The following is a 20,128-nucleotide window of genomic DNA, read 5'->3' on the forward strand; positions in this document are numbered from 1 at the left end:
GCCAAATTTTAATTTCTCATTTTAATGTCAAAGTTTAAAAAAGTAAATTAAAAACTTTAGAAATTCTATCTTGAAACTACATTAGTTCATTTAACAAAACCCTGCCTACAACTTATACAACTCTTGATCTCTTATGTGCTCTAAGTTAGAGTCACGTTTATGTCTCCTTCATGTATAAAATCTGGCATGTAGTCTCAACTGGTCTTATCTCTCTCTCTCTCTGAGTGTGTAGGCCTACTTGACTGTCTCTCTCAACTTGTCTTATCTCCCTCTGTGTGCAGGCTTACTTGACTGTCTCTCTCAACAATACAGATAGGTGCATCAATTCCTTATACATATGGGCTGCATAAAGTGTTCAGCTCCTCTGGGACCCTTTTGCAAATAATGCAAAATTGTATTATCCTATATCAGCACAGTGGTTATCCCAATATCTCATAATAATAATTGCACATCTTTAACATTCTCATTAAATCCTCTTGTTTTCAGGGTAAATTCAATGAAATCTAAGCCTCATATCATAGTGAAATGTCTCTGCATACAGGTAGTTCAAAGAAGGAGATGTGGTTGGGACTGCCATTGAAACACCCCATGAATGGTCTGTAGCCATGTGTCAGATGAAGCCATTGTTTTTCTTTATAAATTCAGAAATTAAAGCCTTACAAAAATCTTCTCACTACACTGAAACCTCTCAAAACATAAATTTCATCATCTTGGATTCCTTTTCACATCAAAACAGTTACAAAACCTTAAATTTAAAATCCTGTTAATATCTAAAATTTTACAGAAATGTGATCCAGTTATACAATCTGGAAAAAGTATTCTTTACTTTTGTGGGACAGTTCATGTTGGTATTAAGGGTCACAAATGGGCAGATAAAGTAGCCCCAAAGCTGCTATGTGGTCAACCCATTTCCTAATGGAAGATCCCATATAATGGCTTCAAAAATGGATATAAACTGACATGTTCTAAATACGCAACAGAATATGTGGAATGAAAACTCGACAAACAAGCTCTGCAATATCAAACCTATCAAAGGGGTGTAGTATCCCTCATACAGAACAAACTGCAGAGGTGCTGATTGTACAAAGGATATACATACCCAAACAACGTTTATCATCTGAAAGGTGAACTTTAACTAGACTACATAATAGTGTCCTCTGACAGTGGAACACATGTTTGACCAGACTGTTGATTACCACCCTGTGAGACATGTTCTTTTTATATGTGAATGCAATTAAGGGACTTTATTATCATTTACCACCTCCAAAAATCTTGCACTGTTTTGAGGGAATGATGATTATATCATACATTTTGACAGTATATTTGAAGGAATTTATATTTATTTTACCTTGATCTTTGTTACATATATTTTACAGGATTTTAACTTCTTTACTTCTGATATTTTAATTGCAGTGTTTTATGTTTACATTTATTTGGAAGGATTTGTCTTCCCAAGTTTTTTGTGTAGTTCTTTAATTCACTGAACTTGATTTTTAATTGGCACATCACAATTTTTGTGCTGTCATACCACTAAACACTAGTACATACATACCTTTTTAACCTACATTTCTTATCTGTTTGTCTGTCCATTTTTTGTTTCTAGTAAACAGGTCAGGGGAAGACAATTCCTAAGCTCAACTATCCCATACAAATCCAAACCACTGTTCGACTAGTAAACTTTCATGTAATTAGCCCCGTTTTTCCACAATAAAAGCACATGGGTTACCATGCATCTTCTGTTCCAAGCTAGTAGGTCAGTATTTTAATTTTTGTCCCTGTAAGTGTATATTTCTACAATACAAAATCTAAAAGCAGCATACCACAAACTGGTTTGTTACTTTAATTTGGTGACTTTAATAAGAAGCCCCTTAAAGAATTTTGGACCCATAAACTGTCAGGTCATTCCAGTTATGTTTGGCTGATGTATACTTTTTATGTACACAAATGAAAGCAACACACCATGAGTTGGTCAGTCATTTCTGTTTGTTTGGGCTTAGTATGCAGTTCTTCAAGAGCCTTTTTGGCCCTCAAATTGCTCCCTGTAGGGGACAAGTTGTGGTAGTTTTCTGTGAAGGACGGCAGAATACTTTCTAACATCTCCAGGATGGTCTGTACTGTATCAGACGATTCCTACAACAGAAGAGTTCACATGCTAAATTTTATTCAAAGCTGGATCTATTCTGATTGTGTAAACAATTTTGTTATTTTAACTCGTACATCACATAATCAATGTTTTCAGGTCCTTATTATTCAGCCCATCCACTGAGGCATGTTTAAAACACATCAACAATAGAAAGGTTATGTCATGCTTTAATTAAAGGAAAGAATCTTGGCCTGGTTTTGAACCGGGATGCTTCTGGTCACATGTGTATCTCTATACATGTCATGTCTTGAATAGTCCAAACAATTCAATTTAAAAAAAAATAGATAACAATGCTGACAGCATGGAAAAGTTGCTTTTCTTAATTGATTTTTTCGCTTTAAAAAAATATTAGTTCTTAAACCTAATACATTTCAAACTACGTGATACCCAACAAATAAAAAACACCAAAGTCAATGTTAAGACATGGCTGCTCAGTGTGTTGTAAATATCAAGTCAACTGTATTGTGTGAAGACTTACCAGTATAGCCATAAGCTCCGATCTATAACTCTGAAATGGAAAACAAATTATTTATACTACTACTAAAAAAAATGAAGATATTTCAGTTAGTATAAGACAACCATTCTTTAAAGACTGTCCTATAAGTTACATACACAGATTATAATATCAGTTACAATGAAAAATAATACAAATTTTCTTGCTTAACATTATGTTAGTACATCCAATTTTTAAACAGAAAATTGCACTGATTACACTGTGAATTACAAAAAATTAGACTGTGATTCAACATTAATTAAAAATTGTGTACATTAATGAATAACTGGACTGTGATTGTACATTAGTTAAAAACTGGACTGTGCTTGTATATTAATTAAAAACTGGACTGTGCTCGTATATTAATAAAAAACTGGACTGTGCTTGTGCAGTAATTAAAAAATGGACTGTTTGTACATTAATGAATATTTGGACTATGATTGTACATTAATAAAAAATTGGACTGTGATTGTACATATCTGATCCTAACCGTTCCTGACACACAAGTTAAAAAATGATTAAAATGATGGAAAGGTGCTGATCCAAACAACGACAAGTCACAATATCTGCATCAGCAGAACCATTGATAATGCAAGCATGGCATTCCCATAAGACCCAACTAATAATTACTAGATTTCTTCTATCATATGCCCATACTCAAAAGTACATGCATACCCCACTTTGAGGAACCTGTAGCTGACAGGGAGGGTCTCCTAAAAGCAAGCCACCCTGCATTTTGAGGAACTTGTAGCAAACAGGGAGGGTCTCCCAAAAGTATCCCCACTTCGAGGAATTTGTAGCAGACAGGGAGGGTCTCCCAAGCCCCCATCCCATTTAAGGAACTTGTAGCAGACAGGAAGGGTCTCCCAAAAAAGGCAATCCACATGTGACCATGGGATGAACAAAATGTCGGTAAACATTTACAATGTTTGATAATTTAATTTTAAAAACTCAATTTTTCCTATTATATATTAGCCACAGAAGCTCTACAGATGTTATTCATTCAAAAAAATTAGTGACAGATGTTGATTTTTACAGTGACATTTGGGTGCTCTATTCAAGTTATTCATTAAAAATGCCTCATTAAATCTATTAGCTGTATAAAATTTTTTAATGTGAATAAAATAAGTATCATGCTGTTTTAATGCAGAATACTAATGGATCCCGTATTGCCTGTACTGATTGATTGCTGGCAAAAGTTTAGGACAATTTCCAATTCAAAATTACATGGCAAAAGTTTGGGATAATTTCCAATTCAAAATTACATTGCAAAAGTTGGGATAATTTCCAATTCAAAATTACATTAAACTACTTGTTCATAGAATCTGATAAATCACATCATCTAAACTTCATTTAAAGGATAGTCTCAAATTCTTTTCTTCATATTTGTAACGTCAAATTGATAAGCAAAATCTTCAAAAGGTGTAACAACTTTGAGAATACTATGCACACTGGTAACTGTTTTGTACCAGCCAAAAAGAAGATTGTTTTAACAAACAAAATGAAATTGCTTATCAAACAAGTTGTAAAATTTATTACATTCCAATACTTGTAAATCAAAAATATAAATACACTTGAAAACAGTATTGTTTAAATGTTGACCTGTAATTAAAAATATTATCAAGTTAAATCTATTCTAAATTTCCAAAAGCTATGTGTATGGGTCTTGACCTCAGTATTCTCCACACTGGCAGATCAGATACCAAATTTCTCAATTACGGCTAGAAAACTTTACAGGATTTGTCAAAAAAAAAGTAAGCTGCTATCCTGATATTTTTATGATGAAAATGTTTCCTCTAAAAAGTAATATTACATGGTTTAAAAGAATCTCTCATATTCTTCTATCATTTCCTGTAGCCTAATAAAAAGTCAAGTGTAGTGCATTAAATTTGATGACTTGACGATTAATATGATTAGGTCCTGGCTGATCTTAAGCCCAATTCATACAATTTAATAATTATATTATGTCGGCTCCCTGATTTTACCAACGAAGAAATATGGTATGCAATAAATTGCTGACATACTCTCCAATTATTATTGAGCTAATGTACACATGTATTGTTCCCATTGCAAAAGAATTTTGATTGTAATAGAAATAAATTGTAAATAAGAGTAATCTGGAATCATTACATGTTATCTGATGATGAAATTCTTGTTTACTTTAGGAATAACAGATCTGTGCAAGTTAACGATAGAAAAGAGTTCTATTATGCTGCTATATTTCATGAAGAACACTCTGTAACCAAACACTTAAAAATGTTGGGGCTTGGTAATAATGTCCGATTTATAGTATTACAGTCCAAGCTCACCTCCACTTGCTGACTCAGTGATTCTCTAGTCTTGTTGACCTGTTCATTGGCTTTGTCGCCAGACTTCATTACATGACCTGGAGATGAAAGTCGTCGTCGCAGGGAGCTGGGGAGGATGGTCTCCATGGAGAAGGGGGAGGGGGTACCCAAATTCTCATTACTGTCAATACCACTCTGAGGGGTTCGCTTCGCTAAAGCCTGGTAAATCACAAGAATTTGTTGTAATTATTTTACTAAACGTTTTGCTTTAATACAGCATGTACAATCACAAGTTCCATTACCTTGCAGGGACAATGATGGGCAAAAATGTTAGGGCTAAAAGTCTCTCCCTTCCAACACAGCAGAATGGTTTGAAAATAGGTATAAGTGTGCCATGATTAGAATGTTCCAAAAAGTCACTTAAAACATTGTTTACCAAACCCTAGAGTCACGAAATACACAGCAAATACTCAATTAACTTATTAAAATAATTTAATTTGATTCTTTAAGTTTTCTTAAGATTAACCAAGAAAATATATTACTATCAATAAAGAATGATATATATTATGGTATAGGTTACTTTTAAAGGATGAAATGCACAAAAAAAACAATTTGTTTACCAGAACTAGAAATCTCTTTATAACCTCCACATAGTTATAGCTGACTTATGATTGGGCAACAACCAAAAATGCATTAAAAAATTTACTGTCAGAATGCTGGTGGATAGAATACATATTTTGAGGAAAATAAGTTTTGTCAATAATATTAACCATTTATAATATGTTAGGAGTAAATCCACTACCTAACATATCCTGCCCTTCCAAGCCAGATCAGATGTTCACCATGTCTTTTGGTGACAGAAATGCTAAAGTCACCTGCTTGCCAACCTGGAATTGATAAGAGTGGTCTCCCTCTGGATAAAGAGATTGGCACATAATCCAGTCAATTCCTCAATTACTACTGAAATGGATGTGTAGACTCTACCAGGCATGTATTTGTGGAAAAAGCTTGATGAGTCTACCCGTGTTGTGATTGGGTTTGTATTATACAAGAAACATTATTTGAACCAAATACATTGCCTGGTAATAATACTTTAGGATAGATAAGAGGAAGGGGAGTTACATCCTCTTTTCCTGGAGTTTCTCCAGTCTCCTAATGCATGTGAAGCAGCATTGACTTTTGAGTAAGATACAGAATGGAGTTACTGTATGGTTTAAGCATTGATGTAGTGTGGAGAAAAAAATGTGACCCCTACAAATCCAATAGGAGAAAAACCAGTGTCATTATGAAGCTGCTGAACAACATGGGAAGGTCGTATGTTGCACTGCTGATATGGGTTTCACCAGGCCGAACTGAACACTCTGGGATGAAAGGGCTCTGAGGTAAAAGATACAGAATATTGTCCTTAACTTCCATCTATGACTTGATTGTCTATAAACCAGAATTTCATCAGGTCTAGTAACTAAGAATACAATCTGTCACATCCAGTATGACATGGCTTTACCTGAAATATCATCTTGGTTTTGAGTAGTAACAACATGTATTAGCTTGTTCTTCATGTATGTACTACTTCTGACTCGTTTCAGGGTTCTGAAGATGCCTTTGGGGCAATGGGTCCAAGGAAGGCATGGGTTTTAAACAGTGGACTGGTTTCCCATGAATGTGGGCCTGCTCATGGCAACAAAAACAGGGTCCATCATGACTGAAACCGAACCATAATTGCAGAACTGTCCAGTTCTGATTGAAAAAAGTATGTACCTCATTGATCCTGCCTGCTGGAGTTAGAATGACTCATTGTATGAGCATAGGGACAAGGAAACTCTAAATATTTGCTCTAAAGGCATTCAGTCACATCAGAATCCACAGAAAATTCCATCTGGATGAATGGCCAAAGCCTTTGGCTGGGAAAAGTCAAAGTTTATTGAAACATGTCTGAAAATGTGGAACAGTGACCCCTGATTATGAAAGAAGCTAACTTGTCCTCCTTGATAACATACTCTGAGTTCAATCCCTGAAGGCAAAAAGTCAAAAGTGGACTTTAGCCAACTTTGTAATGGATGCTTTCAAAGAAGTGATTCTGATTACATCACTAGAAAAAAAGTGATCTCATTCCCTCATATGCTTTCAAAATGCTGCCTCAGTGGGTCTGCTCACCACCTGCTTTGAGAACCATTTCCTTCAGATGACTGATTGGAGGCAAGTATTGAAGTCCAGTATCTCTTTTCTTGGATGGAAATCCAGAATTCATGCTTGTTTTTGGAGGAGGGAGATGGTAGGCTTTTTTTCCTGGGAATGAAAGATGTAGATTTCAAAAAATTGTTGAAAGCAATTAGATTAGATGGCACAATGATTTCATTGATTTCTGCATGATTTTGGGAATCAAAGGCATCTCCAGTTGTTGTTGTAGGGTTTAATGCCATTTTTGAGCACAAGATAGGCTATACATGGCAGCCAGTATAAATGGTGGAGGAAGAACCTGGGAAAACACAGGAAACCACCACCGACCCACAAGAAGCTACTGGCAAGCTTTTTCACATACCCACATTGGCCAAGCCCGAGATTTGAACCCATGCTGACTGAGGTGAGATGGCAATGATTCATAATGGTAAGCGCTTTATACCACAGTCACTTGAGGCCCTGGGATCGGCGGTAAAGCACTATGCATTTAGACCAACCCCATTTAGGAAAGTTGACTGCCAAAGCTTTTGGATCTGGATATGGAAATGGTGAGATGAAGATTGGGCGTTTTGTGTTCACCTTATTGGAAAAAAATGCTGAAGGAGTTGACCCCAAAAGACTAAGAACTGACACTCAGATGCCTGAATTGTGGTAGACTTGGATGTGGATTTGTTAATAATGACTTCATCTTAAAAAATCCCAAACCAGAAGGCAAGAGGTCTGGGGATTTAGTTCCGCTATCTTTTGATATAATTGACAGTCAAGTTGTTAGACATAGTGAAAATGCTCTTCCAGAATTTCTTGTCATGACTGACATAAAACAGCTAAGGCCTTTATCTCCAGAAGACTGATGTCTAATGATTGTTTGGGAATGGGAAATAGTTGATATCGCAGTGGGATATCTGACATGTGAGGTTTTCCAATTATCTGCTGCTGCAATGCAATGATATGGAGCAGACAGTAATCTGGGTTGAAAGCTACCCCACTCTACCAATCTTGTCATCTATGGCTTTTGGAATTATCATCATTGAAAGGGCTTGGAGAATAGTTTCCCTAATTGGCATTCTCTAGGATTAAAGTCTTTCCAGTTTCTCTCATCTCCACATAAATGAGAACTGTGTTCTAGGTTAATGGGTTTGCATGAGGGTTGCCACATCTGTTGTCTCTTTCCTGGCTTCTTGTTTCTGGACATGAAAGAGCTGGTTGGAAGAAAGACTTTATGGTGATTTTTCAGGAAGGTGGACATGTCAAAAAGCATCTCTTTCTCACTCCTAAGCATTGATTAATAAGGCTCTCGGCTATGTTTGGACTTCTCAAAAAAAGCTATCACAACAAAATGGAGCATGGATTATATCACTATTACTTCCAAACCAGTTATTGTGTTCAGGAAGGATTTCTGATACATATGTACAGAGGAAGATTTTGACATTCCCAGGTCTGTAATGTTTCTGGTGACAGCTGGGACTTCACTATGAAAGGTTTTGACAATCCTAGGCCAACAACATCTCTGTGGACAGATGGGACTTCAGTTTGAAAGGTTTTTGACAATTCACAGGCTTGCAACATGTCAAAACTGGGCTGAAATTTGATGGGCATCATCCAGGTTAAAAGAATGTCCTTTTGACATACGAGTCCTGAAAATGCCTCTTAAAACAATGTAGCATATCAGTGACTCAATTACAATAGTGTAGTTGCTGAATGATGCCTTGTCTCTCTTGAACAAAGAGATTGATGAACGTGGGAATTTTATAGATAGCAAATGATGGCAAGTGGCGATGTATAAAACTGTGTGCACTGTGTTGCATTAACTCAGTATTAGGATGGAGTGTGATGGAACTGGAACAGGTGATGAACCATCTTGGTGCTGGTCAACAAACTTCCAGGAATCCATTACTGGTAAGTGCTAGGCAATTCACATATTTCAGTGCAGACTTCACAAGGCATGAGAGTTACAGCTGTGGTTAGAATAGGTACATCAAAATGTCAGGTGCTATTTATGTCTTGAAGCCAGTACTGGTTAACAGGAAAAAAAACATCCATAACAAACCTGGTCCTAGAAATCAATGGCACAAACTGAGGCTCTAAGCTGGTGTGGCCCATACCACTGCTTATCGGTCCATCTACAATGGATAATTGGCACTCTGAGTTTTCCTCAGCAATTAGAAGAAGTTTCACTACTACTTGCAATGAAATCATGGCAACAATATTTTAATAATAGAACAATAAAAAAATTGACTTTTGACATTGATGGCCGTTTCATGAACTAAATGTCCCATTTTATTTAAATAAAAGGAATCTTCTTTGATTGTGAATTTGAATAAAAAACTAGCCTGATTCCTTGCTTAGTACGCTACTTGTATTACATTACACTAGAGTGGAGAGCAAAGCAGGAAGCATACAGAACAGGGAACTAGTCTACTCAACAGCACCATAATGCAGTGATGTAACTAATACAGTGTTTTCAAGTACACATGAAAGTTGCTGAAACTAGCTGGAAAAATGTTAACGATCTCTCAGTGGTTGGGCATCTTGAAAATAAAGATAATTGTTACACGGAAAACAAATAACTTTGTTAGAAAATAAAACTTTAATGACAGGGTGGTTTTCTCAATGTCCTGCAAGGATGGCATCATTTCATATTGTTACAGATAACGTGTGCCCTCACATACAGTGTGGTCTATGTATCTGGACCTCATTGTGTGCTAGTTACTGAGCGAGAGGTGTAACTATAAACATTAGTTTTCCTCATCTATTTGCTGCATCTTATTTGATTATCTTCATCAATGCTGAAATTTTTCACTTATGTGCAGTGTAACTGACTGGTTTCTTGCTATGTGCATTTTATTTTTATAATGAGAAACTATATATTCCAGTTATTGATTCTGGCATTAAGTACTCTTCCACAACTTGTGTCCACATGGAAGACTTCCATTCAAAATTTTATTACAATTTCTTCTTTTCATAATTTTGTCAACATAATTTTAGAATGCAGAATTTTCTGTAACAATTCATAATAATTCCACAAAATCCTGAATGGTTGGCATCTCTGTAGTTGATGCCAAAGTACAGTACTGGCTGTGCTGCAAAATATCACTGAAGCCAGTATGGAGGTGTGCGTGTATTGCCATTATAGTTCTAGAAAGGCTACCATACCAAGCAGGCACTAATCACAAAGATGAAGACTGCAACAATGAGGACAACAACTGGGCTAGTGCCAAGTAAACATCTTAAGATGGCCTGAACTGCTGAATCTTCTGGACTGGTGATATTTCGGCCTTCAGGGATTGAGCTAAGAGTGGTTATCAACTGAGGTGGCATCTGCAGTAATACTCATAGCATCTGCATCCTTAGATCATTCACTTATAATCTCTCTCATTTACCTTAGTTGTTCAGCAGGGATGGGTCAACCTTACATTCTCAGACCAGTGTGAGAACACATCAAAAGTATGAGCTGCATTGCACCCCACAGAATTTACGCGGGTATAAAAATAAACTTCAGCCAGCTTGAACTGTTTACACCCCACAGACTTAAACCTACCTGTGTTGATACCTGTAGAGTGTGAAACTGGTATACACAGCTGAAATCAGTCAAGCATGGCAATGAACCTGCTATTAAGTAGACACAAATAATTTTAAAAAATACATATGGAAATTTAATGCCTTTTCTCACTACATGTAAAAACAGAAAAAATTACTCAACAGAATTCATAACCAAGGTTGAACTGAAATTACTAATGATAGACCCTAGGACAGTCACTTCACATGGTGCTGACATGTTGTATCAAATGACAAATTTGGACAAATGCAGTGCAAAATGGTTTTTTTAAAAATAATGACAGAAAAATAGAAAACTAAATTAAGTATACTTCCCTGGTGTAAGAAAACTCACAAAATACTGATGAAAGAGCATAAGTGAACTCTATTTGTCAAAAACAAAAACTACTGTTTCCCACCACAAGTTGAAATAATAAACTAGACATCGGTAGGATCTGGTGCCAACTGCTCTATCTTATAAAGACCACTCTTGTCTGACTTCCACCTTCACAAGCAGACAACTTTCAGAACTTATGTTTCTTTATAAGCACATGAGTGCCTGAATTGGGAGGCAGTGATATACTTTTGATCTATTATGATTGGGTGAAGTATTTCAAAGTGAAAATGTTAATAACATTAATAAATGATCATTATAATGACAAAGAAGTTGATAAAATATGCATAATTCTATGTTTAAACTGTTTTACCTTGTTCTCAAGCAGACAAAGACACGAGTTGATACTGTATTGAGAATACAAAATCATTTTTTGGCAATAAAGAAGGTAGGGGTGGTTGAAGAAACTGACATGAGAAAAGGCAAAGTTCACTTTTTATGTTCAGTGTTTCAGCCAGGTCAGAGAAAAATGATATATCTTCATATGAAAATCTGGGTGGCTGGTGTGAGTATAACCTCAAAATAAAGTTGTATGCGATTCAGAATTTTTAACTTTCTATTTGCATTGAGAATTTATTTTATTTTCTTTACTTTAAGAATTCAATTTGTTGATGCCAATCCTAGTCTCAAAGTAAAGAAGTTAAAGTTTTGAATTTCTGCCTCTTCAGCATCATAGTCATCAGTCTTTGCAATGTTTTGGCTCTCTTGGGATTTTCTGAAGCTATGCGATTGTGTTTTTGCTGCCAAAGCCTTGTCAACAATCGGTGACTGTCAAGGAGTCAATACAGCAAACCTTGCTAGAATTATCAGTACCTGTGAATAATAATTCTAGTACTTCTTTATCACATTCTAACAAGCTATCCCTGGTGTATATTTGGTCCAGGACCATCTTCAAAAGTGATCATTCGATTCTAATGCTGCACAAAGTTTGACAAGAAGCTTAAAGTCACAATTTCTAAATCTGATTCTTTATCTTCCTTTGGAAGGTGTGGCAATGAATGTAATTCTAGAGTTCAGAAAGAGAAGGTCACTCCAGGGGAATTCTCTATCCACATCTGATGGAAGTTTTTCTATAATTTTTCTTCTGATGCAGTTCGTTTTATTTGGAAGCATCCTTGTCTGACTGTTTTGTGTCCTTGTACATGAAGTCACTACACTTTAACACTAGTTTCTCTTGCAGGTCTGTTTAGTAGTGTGATTTACTACTTTTAAGTTTTGTATGTGGCCTCAAGTACACATTCCTAACCTGCAGGTACACAACTATATCCAAAATTTTGCATTTAACAAAAGATTCAATTGTGAAATGATGTTCCAATATCCACCAGCATGTGCTTGGTGGAAACAGATTTATCATTATTTTCGTAATTTTCTTTTCCTCCCATCTTTTTTAGCTGCTGGAAATGGTTTCCATGACAATTACATACGATGCTTAATAACGCATACCAACAAATCTCACTGACTTCCTTTAAATTCTTCATGTTCTAAAACGTTTTGAATTGCTCTTAACTGAACTTTCTATCCATGGATCTTTTGAAATAGTAGAACATATCAGTTAATGTCTCCTGGAAAATCTTCTATGAAGGATCATCAACTGGTCTAGATGTGCATAATAACAAATGATGGACAAAACATCAACTGGTCAAGATGTACACAATACCAAATGATGGACAAAACAGTTAAAATTAATTGACAAAGTATTCAATCCTTTGATTTTATCTGAGAGTCCAGATCAGTGTGTACTATAAAGGCTGACATCACTGACCCAGCTCTAAAATAACCAGATATGCTGACCCATCAAACCTAATGACCAAGTCTGATCAAAACTGTACTCATCCAACACCTCAATTAGTTCAAGCCTAATGACCAAGTCTGATCAAAAACTGTACTCATCCAACACCTCAATTAGTTCAAGCCTAATGACCAAGTCTGATCAAAACTGTACTCATCCAACACCTCAATTAGTTCAAGCCTAATGACCAAGTCTAATCAAAACTGTACTCATCCAACACCTTAATTAGTTCAAGCCTAATGACCAAGTCTAATCAAAACTGTACTCATCCAACACCTTAATTAGTTCAAGCCTAATGACCAAGTCTAATCAAAACTGTACTCATCCGACACCTTAATTAGTTCAAGCCTAATGACCAAGTCTAATCAAAACTGTACTCATCCAACACCTTAATTAGTTCAAGCCTAATGACCAAGTCTGATCAAAACTACTCATCCAACACCTTAATTAGTTCAAGCCCAATGACCAAGTCTGATCAAAACTGTACTCATCCAACACCTTAATTAGTTCAAGCCTAATGACCAAGTCTGATCAAAACTGTACTCATCCAACACCTCAGTTAGTTCGAGCCTAATGACCAAGTCTGATCAAAACTGTACTCATCCAACACCTCAATTAGTTCAAGCCTAATGACCAAGTCTAATCAAAACTGTACTCATCCTACACCTCAATTAGTTCAAGCCTAATGACCAAGTCTAATCAAAACTGTACTCATCCAACACCTCAATTAGTTCAAGCCTAATGACCAAGTCTGATCAAAACTGTACTCATCCAACACCTCAATTAGTTCAAGCCTAATGACCAAGTCTGATCAAAACTGGATAGTGAATAATCTCAAGCATGGTAACAAACCCAGGAAATCCCTTGCAAGGTCACCTCATTAACATGTGTGAACTCCATGTATTATAAAACTCATGTGAGATCTTGTAAAGCTTAAGTGAGATCCTGATTATATAAACCTATAGTTAAGTTTGATCAGATTATAAATATGGCTTGGTAACATACTCATCTAATAGGATGCAAGACTAGTGGAGCCCATCCAAATTCCTGATGATATAAGCCTGTATTTCAAGTTTTCATAAAAACTGAATCATATATTCATCTTCCACAGAAGCAATAAACTCAGCCAACACAAGGGGCAGATCACCTAATTGGAGATCTTAATAATATTCCAAGACTGATCAACATTGGATCAGACATCAGGCTTCCAGTGTGATAACAAGATCAGCTTATGAGATGCATCATCTCATTATGATGCATGGACCTCACTCATTACTGAACTCACTTGTGATTTTGATGATATAAGCCCATATTCCATGTCCAACTGAAATTGTATCATAAATGTAAAAGCTAGAGTGGTAACTGATGCTGTGCAGAAGATGCATGACTGATGCAGAGCCATAGCATAAACTCATCTAGCCTTACGGCCTGGCATAAACTCATCTAGCCTTATGGCCTGGCATAAACTCATCTAGCCTTATGGCCTGACATAAATTCATCTAGCCTTATGGCCTGACATAAACTCATCTAGCCTTATGGCCTGACATAAACTCATCTAGCCTTATGGCCTGGCATAAACTTGTCTAGCCTTATGGCCTGACAAACTCATCTAGCCTTATGACCTGGCATAAACTCATCTAGCCTTATGGCCTGACATAAACTCATCTAGCCTTATGGCCTGACATAAACTCATCTAGCCTTATGGCCTGGCATAAACTCCTCTAGCCTTACGGCCTGACAAACTCATCTAGCCTTATGGCCTGGCATAAACTCATCTAGCCTTATGGCCTGGCATAAACTCACCTAGCCTTATGGCCTGGCATAAACTCATCTAGCCTTATGGCCTGGCAAGCTAAAAATTAATTCTGTATCAATGAAGATGTTTTATAATTAAAAGATTTACTTACTTTACACAAGCCTTCCTCTTTAGCCCCACAGTCACAGAAGAAAGAGCCAAACTTGGCATAAGTCAGATCATGATCCTTGTGACAAACCTTGGCACAAACGGTACATACTCCTACCCCATCCACCATCTTACATGTGTGACAGTGATACCTGTGGAGGTGAAAAAAATTTAATAGCTGAATTCAACTTTATATAAGATGCCTTCACAAATCTCTGCTGTCTTCCTGTCTCTCTGGGAGCCACATGGCACCAGTTCATGGCAGAATTACAACCACACACAACTTCCTTTCCCCAGATGATGCTGGTACTGATTTACAGCAATGCCAACTGGAACAAATTTGGTCAAATTCCTTGCTTGTGGGGAGCTGCGATGTCCAAACAAACAATCAGTTGTGGGTTCAAATCCTGCCCTGGCCAATACGGGTTGGCTGCTATGGATTATCTATGGGAATTATAGTTCAGCGCTCCTTGCCTTGACAGTCAATGGTCTATCATGTACTGATATTTTATAAACACCAGTCAACCACCCAGCCAACTTTCCGTCCACACAATGTGATAGTAAATTTTTTTGTTACAGTCTAGTTTTGTTTATCTTAAGTTTCATTCCATGTAATCATGGATGGGAGCAATTTATTTAAGTATGAAACACTACTGTAACAAAAGAATTTATTTAGAACTGTTAACAACAATGTTCATCACCATCACAGATAAAAAAATAAAAAGGAATTTTCATGGTTTTGCATAAAGATTATTAACCATTCAACATCAAGACTGTAAATTGTGACATATATGATGCATTTGGGGAAAGGAATAAAAACTGTTCTCCTCAAAATTGACACTAAGTGACACACTGACAATAATATCGCAATATCATATCAGCACCATTATCTTTCTTGCCATCTGTAGTCTCCTATGAAAATAGGTGACACTTGAGTGCTGGTTCACCTTTTGAACTTGATTCCTGAGCAAACAGCTTGCACTTTATACAATTATATTATTATTATTATCATCATCATCAACAATTAGCATAATTTCAAATTCAATGAATTCATAATACAAATTTATAATTTATGCATTCTGCTGGAAAAGAGCTTTAAGCAGAACTTTCTTCAAACTTTCAATATTTTTCATGCAGTACTTTTTTCTTAAATATTTCGTAAGGTGGCTAGCGCAGCTGCTTCTATAGTGCAGCTTGAGTCTGCTGTCTCAGATGTAACAAGATATAGAAAGGTTCAATCCAATGAATGACAGGTCACTGCATTCAAAGAGATGTGTTATACCTTTTCAGTTGAAACACTGTTCCCATCATGCTATGAAATAGGCACAAGTTTTTATTCTCAGTTCGCTTGCAGAATTAATTGTACCACTGCTAGAAACTTTTGAACTTTCAAATGTTACTATTCTCTCGAACTGCTATCACCATCATAGTCCTATACAAAATAAGTTGTTGTTCATCCTGAACCAATAGGACAGGTGCCTGGGGCTTTTATTACATGCCAGATGCTTGACGGTATCGTCCCATTCATGCACTTTATGCACTGATCGATCATTCACTCATGTGGTCACTCATAACAAACACGCACCTGGGTCATTGTTAACTAAGATGTAGGAATGCTCCGAGAGACCAGATCATTGCTAAATAAAGGGGACCATTAAAGTAGAATTTATTGCAAAAAGTGTTTTAGTGAATACCACACATGATACAACCAACTGTTCATGAGTAGTAATAAATTATGTTTTATTATTATAACTACTATGACAACCACAATGAGTCATATCAGCACCATTACCTATACGTCATAAGAAGTCTTTATGTGAAAACTCGGCATCCATCTTTATTTGCGACTACCTAAGGGCATAAAAAACCATGAGAAAACCCAATGTCAATATGACCATCTATTCAGAAAATAATCAATGGCAAGATTACCTAGATGGCTGCCATGATGACCACGTTGGATAACATATCAGAACAAATGTAATTTTTGACCACGTATATGTCATAAGAAGACTTTGAATATGATGATGTATGCCATGTTTCACTCCTAATTCTCAATCGGTTTTAAAGTTATGAAGCAAATGAAAAAGTGTGATGAAAATGAAAATGTTAAGCTGCGCCTTTCACCGTGAAAGCTGTAACCTACGACATCCTGTAGTACACCATGTTTCATCCTATAATCTCAAATGGTTTTCAAGTAGGAGGGAAAATCTTAAATATTAAGCTGCAGCTCTAGTACCAAGTGTTTCCAATGGCTTCTTGATTCTCACTTTGTTTTCCTTTTTTAGTCCTTTCATTTTTGATCCCAAAATAGCTAGCAGTGAAATTAAATCAACTTACCAGTGTTGATTCATAAACTCCTTCTGAGTTATTGTAAATGTACACAGCTTGTTGTTCAAAGATTCTTCATCCTAAAGAAAAGGAAAATACTATATCTCAGACTTACATTTTGACAAGGTATAATTAATGTCAAGCCCAATGACAGGACTAAACTATTAGCAGACATCCAATGTAGTACAACTGCAACAGATACACAAATTATAACTGTCACCAATGGGAATCAACCCCTTTACAACTGCTGTATAGTACAGTTATGTATATTTAAATTAATTGTTTGTTAGTTTTAAAATATTCTATTACAGGTTATTGTAATGTAATGTTGATTACTGGACTTGAATTTTTTTTTCTCAGAATTAAGTTCAGTTCTGTTTGACTTGATTGATTTTTTAAACTATATTTCATTGATGTAAATACCTAATAATTGCAACATTTTATCTTGTTGCTGACCTTGTTCCAAAATCAGTGAGTTCTGGTGTGTGTGTGTGTGTGACTTGGATTTTTAATGTAGCTTTAACAATTTTTCAGTCATATCGCTACGATGTCTGCAGTGTGGCAGTTTATAGTGATGTCGAGCACTGGGGCATCATGTCGCAGACATGTAACATGATGTCCCACCCAGTCACATTATCCTGACAACAGGACGGCCAGTCTTAACACTAACCTCATAATGCTGAGTGCCAAGCGAGGTAGCTGTTAGTACCATTTTTGTAAGTCTTTGGTATGACTTGGCCGGGGATCGAACCCACGACTTTGTGCATCTGAGGCAGACACTCTAACCACTAGGCCACCGGAGCAGTAGTGAGTTTTGGTAAACAACCTTTTCTTAATTTTTTTTATCTGTCTTGGAGTAAGAATCAGTGAGTTAAGTCAAGGTCATACCTGGATTACGTGACATACGGTGCATGTTAATTCGTAAACAAACTTCTATTTTTTTCTAGAATGGTGAACTCTTCTGTTCTGCATTTTAGCTAGTCTTATAACTGATATTATGATAATAATTCTATCAGTCATGCTTTAACACTTGAGAAGTCAAGTTGTTTTATGTTGTGACCAGTTTGGGGCTGAATTTTTATTTTCTTCAAATTATTGAATTCAAGTGATTGTTTTCCCTGGAAATAAAAAATTGCTTTAAATTCATTCTTGGACAAAGATATTTATCTGAATTTATACAGAATTCAAAACCAGGAATATAATTTTGTGTGATTTAACAAGAGACTGTTGACACATCAGTACAACACTGACTACTGCATACGTCATCGCCTTCCTTCTTGGATTTTCATCGGGATTTGATCTGTGATTCATTTAAAACTTTTCATTGATAGGACTTGTGTTTTGATTCTTGGATTACAATTTGGATTTAATTCATTATACTGTAAGTTCTTTTTCCTTATTTTTTTAATTTTGTAGTCAGGGGAAATAAATTATTTGTTAAATTTTACAAAGCTTGTTGTTTTCATTCTTTTCTGTTACTTATTTTTAGAGCATAGACTCATAACACGGTACACATACCACTATGCTCATAGGTCTGGACAAGCTAAGTTGATAAAGATGTGGCTTCATTATCGTCGACCACTACAGTAAGAAGGTTTTGATTTAAATATCCCTGATAATAAATCTTAAATTTCTAAACTGGGGCTAAAAACATAATCCTTAAATGACTTAACTGGGAATGAGTAAAACCATTATCTTCAGATTTGTTACAGCCGACTTTCTTAACATTTTACCTTTTGAAGAATTCTTTCCCTTCATAAATTATAAGAAGTCCACGCTTGATGCAAGTGGAAGATGAAGAAACAGAGACTGGAGAAAGAAGTAAAAACTATGCAACTATTTCATGTCTTGTGAAACATGTCACATGAAGGAAAATGCAAAAAGTCATGGCTTACAGAGTCCTCTACACCAGAATCGTCTTCTTCATGAGTCAGCTCCTCGGTCCAGTCGCTGTCTCCATCCTGAAAATCAACATGCCAGTCATAAATAATAACATAATCAAACATTCCAGCATCAAGAATTAACAATATTGTTAATCCCTCTGAATCAAATGATCTCGCAACAACAGTATCCTAATGATCACTGACCAATCTAACACACTGCTAGTTGTGAATGTTTATCGATGTGCATTTAAACTACATATTTTGTCAATCTAAAACAACCTCTGAGACATTATTGATGTTGTTTACATGGAATACCATTTTCATCTTATAACTCTAGGGGGCTGATCATTAAAGAATACGTACAAATTAAAATTCATAAACACCCACTCCAATAGATGAATCTCAAAAAATAGGCATACTTTTTAGACACTAGAGACATACAAAAATTTTGATAATTTGATAATAAAGTCTATTTATGGTGAATATAGCTATTTAATCCTTTCTTGGCTATACTTTTATTTGGACTTGATATACATACATATCTATTTCACATACTTAATGATTCTAATCTCAAACAAAGCTTTTCTGTGATTATCATTCAAAGTTGACAAATTTTATTTGGAACGATGCTCCTGGTATGTCAATGTTTTAGTGCTCAACTAAGGACTGAAAACAAAAAAGATGTAACCTGGACAAATAGGTGTATGTGTGTGATTTTGATTTTTAAAGTAGCATTAACAATTTTTCAGTCATATCATTACAATGTCTGCAGTGTGGCAGTTTATAATGATGTCTAGCGCTGGGGTTTCATGCAGCAAACATGAAGCATCATGTCCCATCCAGTCACCAGGCTGACCAGTCCTAACACTAAACTCTTAATGTTGAGCGCCAAGCATACTGAGGTTTAAATATATCGAAACTTATGTAATTGTCAGTACCTATTATACACATGGGAAAAGTAGAGACTTGGATTCCTTCTTTTTTTCACTACACTTTACAAGACTTTCCTACTTACAGTCTGGCAAGAATGACTTGTCCACTTGAAATTTCAGTGGACTATACTTGATAGACTAGTCCACTAATAAACTACATAACTGATATGCATTTTGTTGGCATGTTTTGAAAGCATTATATTTCTCTTTTGTTTACACCCAGCATGCACATTTCATGGATGGCATTCTCTCAAATGGTCTAA

The 20,128-nt window shown here is 35.9% G+C and overlaps 1 protein-coding gene across 3 annotated transcripts in view; it reads right to left on the reverse strand.

Annotated features, from left to right (window-relative positions):
- LOC149779901 (E3 ubiquitin-protein ligase UBR4-like) overlaps window positions 1–20,128 on the reverse strand; it is a 274,868-nt gene that overhangs the window by 171,134 nt on the left and 83,606 nt on the right. For 2 of the 3 annotated variants that reach the window (XM_089936589.1, XM_089936590.1), the window contains exons 39-44: window positions 18,946–19,011; window positions 17,060–17,130; window positions 14,727–14,874; window positions 4,946–5,143; window positions 2,622–2,651; window positions 1,960–2,130 (exon numbers count right to left, since the gene is read on the reverse strand). In XM_089936589.1, the coding sequence (XP_089792715.1) occupies window positions 1,960–2,130; window positions 2,622–2,651; window positions 4,946–5,143; window positions 14,727–14,874; window positions 17,060–17,130; window positions 18,946–19,011 (684 nt within the window). The remainder of the gene's footprint in view (window positions 1–1,959; window positions 2,131–2,621; window positions 2,652–4,945; window positions 5,144–14,726; window positions 14,875–17,059; window positions 17,131–18,945; window positions 19,012–20,128) is intronic. The other variant, XM_089936591.1, reaches the window with a different exon arrangement.

The sequence above is a fragment of the Sinohyriopsis cumingii genome, chromosome 16 (assembly GCF_028554795.1).
Source record: "Sinohyriopsis cumingii isolate HCF-2022 chromosome 16, ASM2855479v2, whole genome shotgun sequence".
Classification (NCBI taxonomy): Eukaryota; Metazoa; Mollusca; class Bivalvia; order Unionida; family Unionidae; genus Sinohyriopsis; species Sinohyriopsis cumingii.